This window comes from Brachycentrus maculatus, unplaced genomic scaffold (assembly GCF_059751285.1).
Source record: "Brachycentrus maculatus isolate JH-2025_06_01 unplaced genomic scaffold, ASM5975128v1 h1tg000357l, whole genome shotgun sequence".
Lineage (NCBI taxonomy): Eukaryota > Metazoa > Arthropoda > Insecta > Trichoptera > Brachycentridae > Brachycentrus > Brachycentrus maculatus.
The window spans coordinates 431,575-449,977 of NW_028281106.1; the positions used below are offsets into that span (position 1 = coordinate 431,575).

General features: G+C 30.9%; 1 protein-coding gene and 1 long non-coding RNA gene across 2 annotated transcripts in view; both read left to right on the forward strand.

Annotated features, from left to right (window-relative positions):
- The first annotated feature begins 2,342 nt into the window (after window positions 1–2,342).
- The window catches only part of LOC148303684 (uncharacterized), a 30,425-nt gene continuing 14,364 nt past the window's right edge, over window positions 2,343–18,403 (forward strand). Inside the window, exons 1-2 of the mRNA XM_088269566.1 lie at window positions 2,343–2,641; window positions 4,895–5,018. Of these exons, the coding sequence (XP_088125692.1) occupies window positions 2,524–2,641; window positions 4,895–5,018 (242 nt within the window). The 5' untranslated portion in view covers window positions 2,343–2,523. The remainder of the gene's footprint in view (window positions 2,642–4,894; window positions 5,019–18,403) is intronic.
- LOC148303685 (uncharacterized) lies at window positions 5,486–6,637 on the forward strand. The gene is made up of 2 exons (XR_015838440.1): window positions 5,486–6,362; window positions 6,451–6,637. It is a non-coding gene; the product is annotated as an uncharacterized LOC148303685 (long non-coding RNA).

Sequence of the window (18,403 nt, forward strand, 5' to 3'; positions counted from 1 at the left end):
TGCATATTTGTCGGAAATAAAAAAGGGATTAATAATAACAGGTAAATAAATTATAAACATACTTTTTTAAGTTTTGTACTGACATTTCTTGGTAGAACTACATTTTATATAATAAAATAACCACTATGCATATAGTTTTTTCCACATATTCGATCAGTGATTGGGTTTCGTCGTAACCGACAACACGTAATCACAATGGGTGATATTTGTCGGTTACGACGAGACCCGGTCACTGGTCAAATAAAATATACTATGTGAAAAAAACTATAAAGTTTTTATTTGATTAAATATCATTACTATAAAAAAAAATAGTGTCAAAGAGTATTTTTTTAAATTTCACTTGGTAAATACCACTATTTCTTAAAATATATTCTGACATGTATTTTGATGCGTTCCGTATTATTTCCAAACACCGTACATGAAAATGATGCGGAATGTTTCAAAACACACTTCTCTCACTCCTTTCAACAATGTCAAATATCAAAAATCGTAAATTTTCAGTTGTGCATGTTTTCGAAATGCCCAGAAAATGTACTATATCCTAGCAAAAGTGGCATATTTTAAACTTAATATTTACCCGCTACAGGACAGAAAGTGTTGTTTTTGAATTTTGAAGAAAAGGTATTGCTTAAGTTTATTTTTTTAAATACTAAATATTTTTCAAATGTAGAAAAAAAAATATAATAAATAAATTTCCAATGGAGAAGAAACATTTAGGTTTTATCTAAAAAGATCTGGTACACGGTAAAAAGTTCAATGAGTGGCTTGATATTTATTTTTAATACATTTTTTATATTTTTAAACTTTATAAACGATCTCCTGAAAAATCAAGTTTTTTTTATATATGACGCTGTTGAAAGGAGTGAACGACTTGTCACCATGGATTTTAAGAATTAGTGGTATTTACTAAGTGAAATTTAGATTAAAAGTTGATAGATAAAATCAATGAAACTAAAAAAAAATACAACCAAGCAAGGCATAACTTACAATTTAGCAGTTAACATAACTGGAATAAAAAAAATGTTAGGCGTAATGTGCCGTAGGTATATCGCAAGTATACCAGAAATAATTCATGAGATATTGCTTAGGTTAGTACGGTTATAAATTACCAACAGAAATCTAGTTTTGTTAAACAAAGAGGATTTACGTTTTATTTGGAGTTTTAAATTCATGGGTCTTGGTTGGGAACCTGCAACCTGGGCTTCGTCGATACGGCCTTCTGAAGACTTGTCCTTGAAAATGAATCTGAACATCTTTACATAAAAAAATCAGATTCAGTGTAATAGATTTATATTATCCACTGACACTTCGTGATGGAAGTGCATTTTCAATATGTTATTAGATTAAAACCAATATTTTTAGCTTTTCCACTTTATTTTTATTTGACCAGCGACCGGGTTTCGTCGTTACCGACATCATCAGACTGGTCTGTCACCACCAGTCTGATGATGTCGGTAACGACGAAACCCGGTCGCTGGTCAAATAAAAATAAAGTGGAAAAGCTAAAAATATTGGTTTTAATCTAATAACATATCAGATTCAGTGTGTTTGTGTCCGCAAAACTCAAAAAGTAGTCGATGGATTGAAATGTTTTTTTTTTACAAATGCGGCCTTATGTTGAATTAAATAAATGAATGTGGCCTTTAGAAATAAACGTTCTTTAACTTTGATCTGGGGGCGTCGGTAATCTACTAGAGAATATGGTATTATTATTTTGGCTATATGAGGGTAGGTTATAGGAAGTTCAAATCTATTTTTCTTTTCTTCGTTGCTATGTCAAATTTCAAAGAAAATTGTGATAAACGTTGTTATATAGCAAAAATGTAGGTATTCTGAATAATAATAATTTAAAAAATGACACGGAGTGGGGAAGACTTTTTAGTACATTTATTTTCATTTTTTTGAGTTTTAAAGTACTTTTAGGACTCCTTAGTAACGGAGGATTCATGCTCTTCTGTTTTCAAATATTAGAAAAATGGTCGGGATACCACTGTCACTACAATCAATGCATGTTACTTAAAATCAAGTACCTATTTAATAATTTAAAGTGGGTTAGGTAGGTAAGTACCTTACTACTTACAAAATGAAATCATAAATCAATGTGTGGTCTGTAAAGAATGTGTATAAAAAAATAATACACTTGAATATTTCGGTACCAATCTACATATTGAAAACCTCTTGTATTTACCGACGGCGCCTCTTTTCCGGCATCAGGTGTCGAAGGGTGTGATGAACGCCACTACCCCCACCCCGGGGGCGTGGCCTCGAGGGGGCGGAGCCTCGCCACGGAGGCTGTATAGTTCCGAAGGATTGTTTGTTTAACACAAACACTTGTCGCGCGCTCTTGGTCACTCGTTACCCATTTATCCTCGTAAAACCTAACGTAGTTATTTTTAAACCTCGAAATCTATAGTACCTAATAATTTGACAATATTAATCAGTGATTTGGACCGCAACAGTTTGGTGCACGATGGTGCTTTGATACTTGAACTTCAGTTTGTGTTTTTTTTTATTTGTTGTGAAATGAACATAGCGAAAATGAGTGCTTTCATGATGAGTGAACAAATGTTGATGCAGTCGCAGCATTTTAATGGATACCATCAGCAGATGCTGATGAATGCGGCAATGTGTAATTATCAAGGTAATTATTTAAACATCATGTATTCTGTATCCATATTTTGTAGATTATTGATTAATTGCAAATTTTTCTAGACGGTCAAGGCCAAATAACTAAAACAATTTGGATATTTATCTTAACATTCAATACTTAATTTCGGATAAAACTAAATACATTTTTAATTAAATAACATACTAATATTGTTTCAGCATGTACATATTTCTAATTAGGTAGAGATACACATACATTATTTTAGTACCTCTCAATTTAGTAAAGTACATTTTAAACAAAAATATCACTCTTGAAAAAAATATAATTATCGTAATATCGACGTTTAGATGTTCATTAAAACAAAACTTACATATAATAATATTTTATAGTTTGGTATGGTTCATAAAACTAAACAAGGATAGGATTTGAAGATGATAAAGCGATTTAACAGGATAATTGTCTCGTAAATTGGATTGGAATGTAATCAATTGAAGGAATTTACATAATTTAGTAACGATAAGTTACTAACCAGCTAGACTAACTTGTAACTAACGGATTAATTGTATGTATTATTTATTCAAAGCATGTGTTTATGTATGTTTATTTGTTTTATTAAAAATAAGTAAAACCATTTACTAATTTTACATATATATATATATATATATATATATATATATATATATATATATATATATATATATATATATATATATATATATATATTTATATATATATATATATATATATATATATATATTTATTTATATATATATATTTATTTATATATATATATATATATATATATATATATATATATATATATATATATATATATATATATATATATATATATATATATATATATATATATATATATATATATATATATATATATATATATATATATATATATATTTATATATATATATATATATATACATATATATATATATATATATATATATATATATATATATATATATATATATATATATATATATATATATATATATATACATATATATATATATATATATATATATATACATATATATATATATATATATATATATATATATATATATATATATATATATATATATATATATATATAATTAGTTTTGTGTCTTAATGACTAATAAGCTGGATTACTTTCTACGTAAAAATTATTTAACATAATATAATTCGAAATACCTATTTCAATTGATGATCTTCGTAAAGAATTGTAAATAACCAAAAATATTAAATACCGGTTTTTACCTAATTCCCGAAAAAAGTCAGAACGGCAAAACCTTTTGAAGATTGTTTGGCCTTGCATCCGGATATCCTGTAAAAATGATGTGTATTTTAACAATTTATCTTTACGAACAGTTTTTACGATCTCTACATAAAATCATTTTAAAATCGAACTAACCGTTTTTCACACGTAATAAACAGAAACACGGATATTTCAATGGCTTGCTTTTTTTCTTAGTTTAGACAAAATAAAACTTCCACTTGCTTAGAAAATATTTCAACGCGCGGTCGTATTGAAACCCATACAACACTACCCTTTAAAAAATGAATGATAAAATTAAAAAAATATATTGTTTAAACGACATGTTTTATATTGATTAATATTAATATATATTAAAATGAAAGAGTCAGGATGATCGCGGATTTATTACTAAGAAGAAAAACAAATATGAATAAATTGATCATGCTGTTTTCATTGCAGTCTTCGGCAATGAATATGTGTCAGGTTATATGAACTTAACAAATTTCAACCATGTACATATTTTGCGGATGAGATTATTCTTAAAATTACCGATGGTGTGTTTAATTGACGTTTACCATACATAAAACTTTAAATTTCCAAAATATGGTTGTCATAAATCATCAAAATCCAATATCCCAAAATCCATTTAAAATCGACCTATTTTTTACCTTCATTGTTTAATAACAAATTGTTTTATGTATTTATCGGATAATTTACATGGCACCTTATCGCGAGAAATCACCTCAAATGCACTTTATAATTTACAGTAATATTAACATTTAAAATCGACCTATTTTTTTACCTTCATTGTTTAATCACACAGTGTTTTTATTTATTTATCGGACAATTTATATGGCGCCTTTTTCGCGAGAGATCATCTCAAGTGCACTTTACCATATACAATAATTTTAACATTTAAAAACGACATATTTATAGATACTCGCGATACAATATTTTTCTTTAGGTGATACGTTTAGATAAAATGAGTCCTGTAAAAGAACTCTAGCTGAATGTCACGCTTATTTCAGAGCCTCAGGCCTCGATGCCGACCCCTCCCGAAGACTTGGAGTGCGAGATGGAACTCTTGAACGGTGATATGTGGAGGCAATTCCACGCTCTCGGGACGGAAATGATCATCACCAAGAATGGCAGGTTAGTGTGGATGCATCACCCCTTATTATACTTACCCAACAGGTGCAGAATGTAGCCCCCATTTTGCGGGCCTTTTAAAAAAAATACGAATTTTGCAATCGTTTGAAATGATTAATCAGTTTCTGCCTTGTATCAACATGTAATTTATTGCATTTATTTATTTACAAAAAACACTCAAAATCACAAGAACAAAGATGTACTATTATACGTTTTTTATTTTTTTTATTTTTTTATTTTTATTTTTTTTTTTTATTTATTGACTTGGCGTTTAATTTGTTAATAAAATACAACTTAGTAGACTCAAAAAATCTGTGTTTGATTTAAAATTAATACTATTATACGGCCTACCTTCGTAACGATTAGAAATATTTTGAAGTTCATACATCACACACATATGTATATATATATATATATATATATATATATATATATATATATATATATATATATATATATATATATATATATATATATATATATACAGTATCTACTCAATGAATTAGGGCCACCCATTATTTTTTTGAATACTCTGAAATCTTTTGGATTATTATATTTATTTTACATAAATACTTTAAGTTTTCTATTGACATCTAATGTCATGTGTATTACCTTCAATAATATGTAAAATATACCTGGATTTTTTAAGCCTTTACAAAATTTCAAACCCTTTTTCTGAGAAAGGTCCCTAATTAGCACAGGTAGACTGAGAGTTGAAAGTTCAAAAAATAGTCCTATCTCATTTATTAGTGAAGTTTCTTGAGTTCTGGTTGTTGTTTTGTTCAGAGAGGTTATATAGTTATCGTGTCTTGTGAAAAAAACTTAATTTTTAATTTTAGTTCATAAAGTATAAATTTTTTTTGCAAACACAAGTGTTTTTTTTGAAAAGGCAAAATGGGAAAAAGTAAAGACATTTCTGAGGAAAAAAAGTCTAGTGTTATAGTGATACTGAAATTAGGAATACTATCTAATAGAGAAATTTCAAAACAAGAAAACGTTTCTCGTCAAACAGTGGACAGAATTTCAAAATCAATAAAAAATCAGTCACCCGCCACCAGCAATCGGCGAAAGAACTGTCGTAGGATTAGAAAAACAACACCGAGGACTGATCGAAAAATCGTTCAAAGTGCCTTAGAAAACCGTAGTGCATCAGCAAAAACATTAAAAATAAAATTGGAAGAAGAGGGTTTAAATATATCGGTATCAACACTGAGGCGACGTCTTTGCGAAGTAAATCTGAAATGCAGGCGCCCTGTAAAAGTACCAAAATTGACACCACGAATGAAAGCGGATCGATTAAAATGGGCCAGGCTACATCGAAATTACTCGGTGGATGATTGGAAAAAGGTATTTATTTAAATTTAATTTTCAACATATCATTTTAGTAAATAAACTTATATATTTGAATTAAACTTAAATTTTCATTATTTTTCAGGTCATCTTTAGTGATGAGTGCCGGTTAGAAGCCGTGACAGAGAGCCGTCGATTCGTCAGGAGAACACCAATGGAACGTTACAATGAGGCATGTGTGGTAAAAGTTATCAAACACCCCCCTGCAACAATGATATGGTCATGTATTATTAACAATTTACCTGGGCCGTTGTTTTTCGTGGAAGGAACAATGAACCAAAATTCCCATAAGCAGGTCCTCGAACGAATTTTATTGCCCTTCTACCATACACTCGACCCAACAGAAGGTCCATACACCTTCATGCAGGATGGGGCACCTTGCCACCGGGCTAAATCAATAATAAAATTTTTGTCTAACAAAAATCTGCCTTTGCTCCCCTGACCTGGAAATTCTCCGGACCTTAATCCTATGGAAAACGTATGGAGCATGTTAAAAAATAAGGTATACTCATTTCCAAATCCGACAGAAGACTGTCTAAAAAAAAATATTCAAAAAATTTGGTCAGAAGACGAAGAAATAAAAAACATGATAAAACAGTGCATTTTAAGTATGCCAAAAAGAATTGAGGCAGTTATTTCTGCCAAAGGTGGAAATACTAAATACTAACTATATTTATATGAAAATATATGCATTATTTAAGCGTAATAAAGTGTTCATGTGTAAATAAAATTCAATGTTGTTTAATTCAAGGTTTTCTCTGAGTTATTCCTGATTGAATTGAGAAATTGCGCGAAATTCTGGGTGGCCCTAATTCATTGAGTAGATACTGTATATATATATATGTATATATATATATATATATATATATATATATATATATATATATATATATACATACATGATGAAGAATACGGAATTCTGGGCATTTACCACATAGGCTGTTTTAATCTATCATGGGCCAGTATAAATTTATCACTTTATCCAGCCTATGACAGGTCGTAAGCCCTGTAAATGACCAGATTCCCATATTTCTCAATATTTAAATATTAATAAAAAATCTTGTTTTAAATATGACTGGAGTGGAGCAAAATTCTGAAATTGCGGACTAAAATTTGGACACACTAAAAATGTTGTGAAAATAAATAGTTTGGACGTGTGGAACGAAAAAGTGAGGAATGAGCGATAAAATAATAAAATAAGATAATATGAGGTGACTGTTGACATGATCAAGAATCAGCGGGTATATTTGGGTAGATGCATGAATGTGGAACAGGCGAAAATGTTTGCAAAGATAGAGTAATGAGGCGTTCTATTTTCTCACCCTACTTCCGGAGGGAAACGGCGTTATTTTTAGTTTGATATACATACATAAGTCGTTCAAATATTTTGTGTGTTTCAACTATTATTTTATAAAATAATTTTCGGAACCTTGTACCTACAATATACGAGCACAGTAGGTACGTACGTAAATGGCGAATACCGAGAATTCCCCGTGGGTTTTACCTTCCTAAAACGATATATTGTTTAATAATAATAATATCTTACCTTCTGTAAAGTTACAAATGCATTAATCCCTCCGAGAAATAGCTCCCTAAAATGCGCTCACCGTTGATACATTAAATTTCATATAATAACCCGCAGAAATATATATATTTTTTTTAATATTCTATTTAGTATAGTTACAGAAAATAAAGCACAGGGAATTTTAGTTGATATGAATAACAAATTGGAAAAATGTGAATCGGTGTTAGGAAGAAAAACATAGTTTTTCAGGAGGGAAAGAAAGAGAGAACGTATCCAAAACGAATGGAATCGTATGATAAACTTGTGTGTATGTAGACTTAAATATATATGGTAAATGACATTATATGTCGCTCACTCCTTTCAAGAACGTCATAAATCAAAAAACTTGATTTTTCAGGAGAACGTTTTTAAAGTTTAAAAATATAATACAATGTATTAAAAATAAATATCAAGCCACTCACTGAACTTTTTACTATGCAACATATCTGTTTAAGTAAAACCTGAAGGTTTTTTCTCCATTTGAAAAATATTTAGTTTATTTAAAAAATAATTACACAATACCTTTTCTTCAAAATGCAAAAACAACACGTTTTGCCCTGCAGCGGGTAAATATTAAGTAAAAAATATGCGTCTTTTGCTGGGATATAGTACATTTTTTGGGCATTCCGAAAACATGCACACCTGAAAATTGACGATTTTTGATTTATCACGTTCTTGAAAGGAGTGAGCGATGTATCTTCAGTATGTACATCCCTTTTTATCGACAAAATTACAAATATATAGAACTCTAAACTTTTACTTTAGGTTTTTATGTCCGGATATCTAAATAAAACAAAAACTCTTCCAAACAATAAACAAAGAGTAAACTTTCATAATGTTATTATTATAGTCTGCGTCTGCCCGTAATGATTTTACAACCTGTTAAAAGCTCTAAGACGATAAAGATGAAGACGAAAATTGTATTGGTACTAAAACGCCAGACACCCATATTTTGTAGTCTTTTTTATCACTATTATTATGATATTTCAGTTTTAGGCACATATATGTATTTATTGTTTTCATCGTGTGTCTATACCATACAAATAATAATAGTAATATTTTACTTATTTATATAGCGCCATTTTTACAAAATTTTGTCTCAAGAGCGCTTTATATTTTTTTTATTTACTACATCTTATGCTCTGTTCTATAAACAACTTAATTAATTATAATTCATATATGAGATAGAAGAAAAAAATAGGAAAGAAATATTGCTTGCAGAAATAAGGCTTTGAATTTACAATAAGTACTGGAAATCGAATTTACAATAAGTACTTACTCACTTCTTTGGAAAATAATTTAAATCTCCATTAACTTTAATTAGCGTACTTAGAATTAGAATTAGAATTTTGGCGTTATTTTATAAATCTTGTTTTTTTCATGTCTTCTTTTTCCATCTTCTCTAATATATACGTAGACAATGTTTAAAAATAGAGGCTCTACTGTATTAAACTAAACTAAACTAAACATGTTTTAAAAATACATATAAATATGGCGTTGCCTTTCTGTATATTATTGTTTCGAAACCCACATTTTATAACATATTCGAATGTTGAATTAGGTAATCACCTAATGCAAGTTCCAATGCCTGATGGAGAAATTCTTAGTCAGGTTTCCCATTGTAAGACGAGATCCCATCATCCCCTGTATTGTATAGTTTGTGAGAGCACTTGTCTGCTCATTATCCCCCCTATACAAATGTTTATGTAGGGCTGTTGGCTGCGCGGCGCCTGCTCAAGTGCTTTGGGTAAAAAAACGACCTACAAATTTTACGACCCATAATGAATTGTCGTAAAAATTAGCCAACCTACTGTTGTTCTAGTTTCTCGCCCTCTTCATCATTCAACATCCAAGAGAAGAGTGAGGCATTTAAGTAAACATTAAGATAATATAAACCACACGCAGTTTCTCAGTTTGTCTCACACAATGAAATATATATATACATAATGAAAAATATCTGTGATTTCATTATGACATATGCTATTTTTTGTATAAAGGAAGGTTCCTTTTAAAACTATTGCCAAATTATTTTCTATACCTCCGCCCAAGCGCTGCATACCGTGCATATTTTAGTTTGAACATAATTCTCTACTATGATAATATGGGAATCTTTGCATTCTTTGGGACGGTGATATGAGTAAGACAGACTGCGGTCGAGGGACGAATCATGCGTTAGATCAATGAAGATAATATATCTCCGTGCATTACCGGCGCATGCGTAAACGTTTATTTGCAAAGGTTACTTTAAACCTTCGTTATGTAATCTATAATGCGTACGAAATGCATTATTGAATTTAATAAAAGTAATGTACACTGTTAGCTCTACTAACATGAACACTACACACCCACACGCATCAATGTAACAAGTTAAAGCGGCTATCTTAGGCAATACAAAAGTAAATGTGTGTGTGTGTTTTTTTAAGTGGAATTGATAATATTGCAAAAACGTTGATTTAAGTGTAAGAAAACATAATGAAGAGGAGCGTTCGATACATTTTGTTATTGAAATTGATTGATCTATGAAGAAACGTCTTTAGAAAGCAGCTGTTTTCGGAGAAGTTTCTAAGACAGTGCAAAATTATTGACTGGATGCAATTTTACATGTTCATCACGAGAGAATTTTAAAGTTAAATTTTTAATCAAACCTATTTCGTATACATATTATTATTTTTTAAACTGAAATACACAGCCGACAATTTCAGTCACTGGCAGCCTCTGGTACGGGTATTAATTACCATTGAAAATCTCGTTAAACATAACGAATGGCAACTACGTTCGCTGTCGGTTTTTGACACATGGTTCGGTAAATTACTAGAAATTTCTATAAATGTTCATTATTGTTTCATATTCTCTAGTAAACATGATGAGTATATGAGAAACTGGACAGGATAAAGTGGTAAATATGTTTATTGTAATATAGATTTTTCTTTACAAGCTCAATATTTAAAGTCAATTTTAAGTGCTGGCATCAGAGTGTTAATAACTATTTAGTGCCCACTTGTGCGAAAAGATTTTGTCCATGGTAAAAATGCATTACATTGAGGACATAAGCCATGTAAAATAAAATTATTATTTTACGGATTTTAAAGGATCCCGAAATACGGACAGTATAGATCCAACAGTAAATCAATTCTCAATGGAAAATATTTTTGCAGTATAATGGGTTTTGTCATTAAAATGTAAATGAAGGGCGTTATACAATGCTAGCCGCAAGGGTTTGGGCTGGGGTTAGGGCAATGTTTGTCCACTTTAAATTAGCGCTATACGACTTCTTGGAATGCGTCCGAAAATGTACTCTTACTCTGTAAAGGTTAATGGGATTATCTATTGCTACCCATAGTGTTTTCTTACACAGGTAGATTATTCAATTGTCATTTATTTATAGCCTTACTCGTCCTGAGAAATTATCGCTTTGGCTGGTAACAAATGACGTTCTAGGTTTTGTTTATTATCCCTTCTAAAGTTATCTAATTTCGACAACTATTATTACGTTTTTGAGTTTTTTTTAAAAATATGTTTGAGTTTATGTTATTATTTTATAAGTCTTGTACATACATACAAGGCTTTTTATGTTCAGTAAAATTATTTTAGAAAGCGGTCAAGCCAGAAGCCGAAATAATCGGCGGAAATGTATGAAGTGATTCATGAATGTGAAAGAGGCTAAGAATGTTTGCGAATACAGAGTGGTGTGGCATTCTATTATATCTGTCTGTCCCTATGGGGAGCGGCGTGATGGTTAGTTAGTTAATTTTACTAAAATTAACCAACTAAGTCTTTGCAAACATTCTTCGCCCCTTCTATTTAGATTTATGCATCTCCTCATACGTATCCGGCGATTATTCCGACTTCTGACTTGACCACTTTTAAGTATTTGACATACTTGATTATGACAAGTTTTTTCTCGGTCTCTTCTGCTGCTAATTCCAAGTACATTCGCCTCATAAATTTGTTTTTACCGTTCTTTCTTCACTCAGTCATTCCACATGCCTAAATCACCTAATATTTTCTTGAAAGTTTATCGCAGATACTTTGTGGCACATTTTATAAACTTTATAAAAACATTTTAAGCCCTGATGATAATAAGGTTCTTGTCAAAACCGGTTGGAGAAAAAATGTACCAATAATAAAGTGGTTAAAAACAAAGTTGGTTTATTTTATAAAGCACCTAATATTTGTTTTTAAATCGGATTAAAAAAAGTTTTATGGTTAGGCATATACAATTAACAATTGAGTCTACAAAAAATGATACGGGTAGATATCATGGATCATAATTACATTTCACTATGGATCGTGAGAGTCCCTTCCAGGACCCATTCCTTAGCCTGGGCGGCGGGGCGCTCTGCTGCTGCTCTGGGTCCGCAGTCTTGGGGAATCTGAGGAATGTATGACGTAATCCAATTGTAAGAATTCCCTCGGTGTGTTTCCGTGTACTGTGCAGAGGCGCCTGCGCCCCTCCAGGCAACCAGGGCTGGACTAACAATGTTTAAGATATTATTATAAGATTTTGAGAAATAAAAAGACTTTGTTTTTTGATCCACTCACATTTCTAGTTTCACTAGGCAACAACCTGTTGCCCTCTTCAGGGTTTATTTTATGACTATAAACCCTGAAGAGGGCAACAGGTTGTTACTGAAACTAGTTGGTTTTTAATAAAAATATGAGTGGATCAAAAAACAAAGTCTTTTTATATCTCAAAATAATATATCACTATGATCCACAAAGTTAATGCTTTCTGTATTCAAAATATAGATTAATTAACACTCATTTTTACTTACATTGTTTGTTTTGTCGTTAAATGCTAAAATTACTTACTGTAAATTGGAATTGTAAAGCGCTCTTGAGGTGATTTCTCACGTAAACATTTTTAATCATCGATTTTTTTTTCATCGAAACACGCGTCGCAATAGCTTTTAAGAAATATTAGTATTTGCCAAGTAAGAATTAAATCAAATAATATTTTTTTGCTTATTTTTTTTTACAAAAATGTTAATATAAGTAATATTAGTACTTATAGTACTTATATAAACACTCACAGGACATTTTTGTAAAAAAACATAACATTTTTGTAAAAAAAAAGTGTAAAAATGACTAACCACAAAGTAAATGGTTTAAATATTAATAATATTGAGAATATTTTTTTTTTCATAAATATATGTATAGTGAATATTTGTTATCTTGTTAATGAAGACCCCACATGGTCCCACCCTGTAGTGATCTACCGTTATCCCAGCTTGTGTCCGCGCTCACTTCTACTCGATGAAACAAGGGATTCAATTTGGACTCGAGGAAAAAAAGGCGGAAAAAATCGGCCTAACAAGACGTGAGCTTGTTTGTGTCTGGCGCTACCCGCTCCGGAGTGGGGCCCAGCCGGGACGCCCGATCTGCCTTTGTTTTATGGATCGTTTGTCGCCTTCACTGACAATAAGCCTTCAACCAGAACCACACAACAATGCTCACACTTCAGCTCCCACAATCGCAGTGAAAATCCACTCGAATCCGTATGATAGGGTTGAAAAACCCTTTACACCGCTGTTCTGTAATTCAAATCATTTTCACAAAATATATTTTAATGCTGGGAACAAAGTGAATGGTGCACTGAAATCAGTTATAGCAAATAAAAACCTATTAGCGGAAGCTAAACTGGCAGTGCACAACGGAGTCCTGGTTCCAACTCTAATGTATGGAAGTGAAACATGGAGTTGGCAAAAGAAGGATGAAAGTAGACTGAATGCAGTCAAAATGCGATCTCTCAGAAGAATGTGTGATAAAACGATGTATGATAGATGTGCGAATAGTGAAATAAGGAAGGAATGCAAAGCTGAGATAAGCATTATCGATAAAATTAAGAAAGGTGTGTTGAGATGGTTTGGACATGTAGAACGAATGAGTGAGGAAAGAACGGTAAAACAAATTTATGAGGCGAACGTTAGCGGGAAAAGAAGCAGAGGAAGACCGAGAAAAACATGGCACGATCAAGTATGCCAAATACTTGAAAGTGGTCAGGTTAGGAGTCGTAACAATCGGCGGGTATGTATGAGGAGATGCATGAACGTGGAAGAGGCGAAGAATGTTTGCAAGGACAGAGTGGTGTGGCGCTCTATTCTCTCTGCCTACCCCTGCGGGGAAGCGGCGTGATGGTTAGTTAGTTAGTTAGTTTATATTTTTTCAAATGTACAGCTCTTTTGTTCATAAACGCTGTATTTTGCTCACTTCTTCTGCTCGTAGCATGTTTTTTAAGAGGCTGTTGCGAAGCTAACGTATACATTTATATCGAAATTTTTATTTTAACAGTTTTACTTTGCTAAAAACATTTTTGGTATTACTTCGTAAATACGTATGTATTTGTATAATTATTCATTTACTTGGTAAAAACTTTTTTGGTGTAACTTAAATACAATTAAAATATTTTTTAGAAGTGTATATATGGGTATATGGAAATCTAGATATTCGCAGGGCTAACTACCCGTCAATGGTTACTTCGAATGTTGTTAAGAGTATAAAATAATTTAGATAACTTATATAGCGCCATTTTCATGGGCGCTTCTATATTCCCATCTAAATAAAAGTTTCTTCATCTCTGTTAAGATATCTGTAAAAAATCTTAACAAATCATTTACTTTTCTCTTTTGATGTCGCCACAAGCCTTGAACAAATACGAGTTCTATATAACAATTGATTGCTGATTTATTAAATGTAAAAACTGAAGATGTTTAACGATTTGAACATTTTTGTGAAGTGCCCTAATTATTCGAATAAAATATTGTAATAAACATAAAAAGTAATCAGGCGCCGCGCGCTTGGACGGAACATTACGAGTGATCTCGTTAAGATAGCCTCCCTTAATAAAAAGATCGACGCCATCCTTAGATCCGAAAGCTCCGAAATACTAGATATTGAATCTTTTCTACTACTTCCTACTGTTGTAGAAAAAAAGAGAATGTAGATGAATAGTTACCTCGTCTGGGAATCTTCACCGCGGGGAGTCTTTTGTTTTATGGTCGGTTTGTCGCCTCGGTATAGAAGATAAGTTAACATGGCTCTGGGCTTCTAGGGTCGGGTCCCTTGAATCGGTGTATTCCCATACTAAATGGAGACTGGGAGCATTCAGGAATTCGATACGGCTACGAATACCGACCTTATACACACACACGAGAATTAATTAATACTCGTATAGCCAAATTTATTTCTGTCTTTCTGGCGATACGAATCTCCGAGAGAGACTCGTATTAGTTTAAGCTTCGGTTTTGTAATTTGAAAAAGGTCGACATCAATTTGCCCGCAATAATCGTAAAAAATAATATTCACCCCAATAAAGCGGCTTTTGTGTACAGTGACATAAAAGAAATCCCTCAAAATGATATTAAAAATAACCTCCATTAAAAACTTAATTAAAAACGAAACGTAGAATACGTCGGTCGTATTTACTTAAGTCAACAAAGAACAATTCTTCAGATTCTTTTTCGAAATGTTAATTACTTTACTGTGATTTATTATAATGTATGTTATATTGTTGTTTGATATATATTCAAGTTATTAAAAAATGTATATACTTATACAAAAATTAGATAGTTAAAAATATTAAGAAAAGTTCTGTAAGGTGATATAAACATGTGGAGCGAATGGATAGGGGGAGAAAGTTTATTTGAGAAATGTGAACGGAAGAACAGAACGAGGATGGCCAAAAAAGACTTGGCACGACCAGATCAATCAGAACCTAAAATCTGGTGGTGTCAAAAGTCTACGTAATCAGAGGGCATGTATGACTAGATGTATGGACGTAAATGTATTTGAAAGTGCATTCAATTCACAATTTGATAGTTACTGAAAAAAAGTGCCATGCTAATATTTTTAATTTAATTTAATTAAAGTACCAATATTTTTTACTTGCTAGTAATAGCTTATGAATGATTTCTTAAAAAATCATTTAATACTATAAAAGTCTTCAAGTTTCACATTTTACATTTTTAATAAACATTTCACTTGGTAAACGCTTTTATTTTTGAAAATCTATTTTGAGTTTCAATACTTTCCGTACCATTTTCAAGCACTATTTGAAAAATGACGCTGAGTGCACAGAAACACATGTCACAATAGATTTAAGAAAAAGTGGTATTTCCAAGTGAAATTTAATTCGAAAATGGATAGATATTATTACCACAAAGTGACCGCCGAAGATTAATGAAGTAATTTTTTACGTTCATATTTATGGACAACGTTCAAACGAATTAGCAGCCTCATAGATTGAATATGTAACGGACACATGTTTTAAAATATTCTCACTACGACATCGATAAAAAAATTATCAAAATATATGAACAAACTTACGACACGCAACAAAATTATTTTGGATTCCTTCTAGCAACCTTAAGGTTGTGTTCAAGTTATTGTCCAGCGATATGTATCTCATCCCTTCGTTGTTTATTTTATAATTAGTTTATACGATGGCACCAATTTATTTTCTTTTTTTATAATTTACGAAATAACTTTATGAAAATACAAAAAACCATAAATCATCACATAATTTGGTACAAATATTTCCTTTAACATTCAGGGTTGAACACTCCCCATTCTAAATCAGACGAAATTAAGTTTTTTGATACAAATAAGCATTTTATTAAAACATCGTGGAATAAATAGAAAATATATTTTCAATGTTAGGTTTTTGAATTACAGGAATATTTACAGTTTATAAAATATATTATTTGTTAAATCATTTTTTTTTAAATAATATGAAAATAGCTCTTGTAATTGGAGATAATCCAGATTTTGTGAACAAGTATTTGGACACACTCAAAATGTTGTTAAATCACGTTAAATTAAACGTCAAATTTTATTATACGTAAAGCTTAATTAAATTGAGTTAAGGTAGATTTTTTGTAAAATCTATCCCTTTTTAATTACATTTTATGCATTCACATGCATCGTTATTTTTAAAAATTATTACTTAAGTAAAAATATACCTAAATGGAAAATAAAAATTCGTAAAAAATAATTGTTAGAATTGTAAAAATTTAAAGAATAAATACGTGTAAAATTTTTTTGAAGTTTGATTTTATTTTATGTTTACAAGGATAAATATATGTGTTTTTATTATATATTCAAATATTTCAATTTCATACTATTTTTCGTAGACCTGTCATTAAAAATATGTATCAAGTTGTAATAGAATCGGATTCGAACCCAGAAACTCTGACTTCGAGTCCGCGACACTAACCACTGCTATCAATCCACTATTGCTTCGTTTAAATATTTCCGATAATCTACGATAAGGTTTCTAAAAATAATTAAAAAGTCAGGCAATCTAAATAATATATACATGACATGACAACCCTTAGATTGGAACGCCAAAGGGTATACCACGCCCCTCTGGCTGTAGACAACCCTCCCTCCCCCCAGTGACGCCTCTGCCAATTATCTAACCACCCAGAACGACGTCGATAAAAAATCTTTAAAATGTTTTAACAAATTTACGGCACGTAACAAAATTATGTTGGATTTCTTCTAGCATCATTAAGGTTGTGTTTAAGTGAATCTTCCCTTTTTATAAATGAACACAAAGAAACCTGCGAGACACTTACGATCCTGAAGTAGAAAATTTATTAAGTAGTATAGGTTGATGAGTCAGAAACGAACAGGAAGACCGTTTAAAAATATCGGTTCGAGACGTCCTTTTTACACCAACCCGTTAAAATGCTCGATATTTTACGAAACAGGACACAGCTTTAAAGCTCACAATAGAAACAATCTATAATAAAGCTTTTACAAGATTTTGGTAGACAGATTAGCATGCGCACAAAAAAAACCTCGTTAGGCCTTTGTTATTGAGTTAAATGGATATACATTTTAGATAACCGAGTAACACTTAGCTCTTTGTGTCTGGCATTTTTTCTCCTTTTGCCATTTGTTGTTTGTGTTATTTGAACAGAATATAGAAGGCCTACCGAGAGTTTTATGATGTGTTTCAACAACTAGCTACGCTTAATTTATGACATAAAACATTTATACTTATTATTATCAATTCATCATAATATAAAGATTTTTTTTAATGAGTGGTTGTGATATTTTGTAGTTACGAAACTAAAGTTTTTCCGTACGCAACTACAGACGTTTGCAATAATATATTTTTTTTAATATTGATTTATTTTATTGTAAAAATATATAAATAAATGACTGAAATAATATATTTTTGCAAAGGTCAGTAGTAGCGTACGGAAAAAACTTAATTATCATAAAAATAATTTATAAAGAATAAAATTTCAACGCTTTCTAAAATAGATTTGAACGCGTGGATAAGACAAAATGAACCATTTTTAACGTTTTTAATAAATAAAAATAAACCCCCCGCGGTGTCGAAACTATTCGCATTTAAATCGATTATAATTTCCGAAATCTTTTTTGCCCAAACCATCCGAAATAATGGAAAAACTATAAAATCGTCAAAACGTAAAATATGATAATGAATTCACGGCCGTCG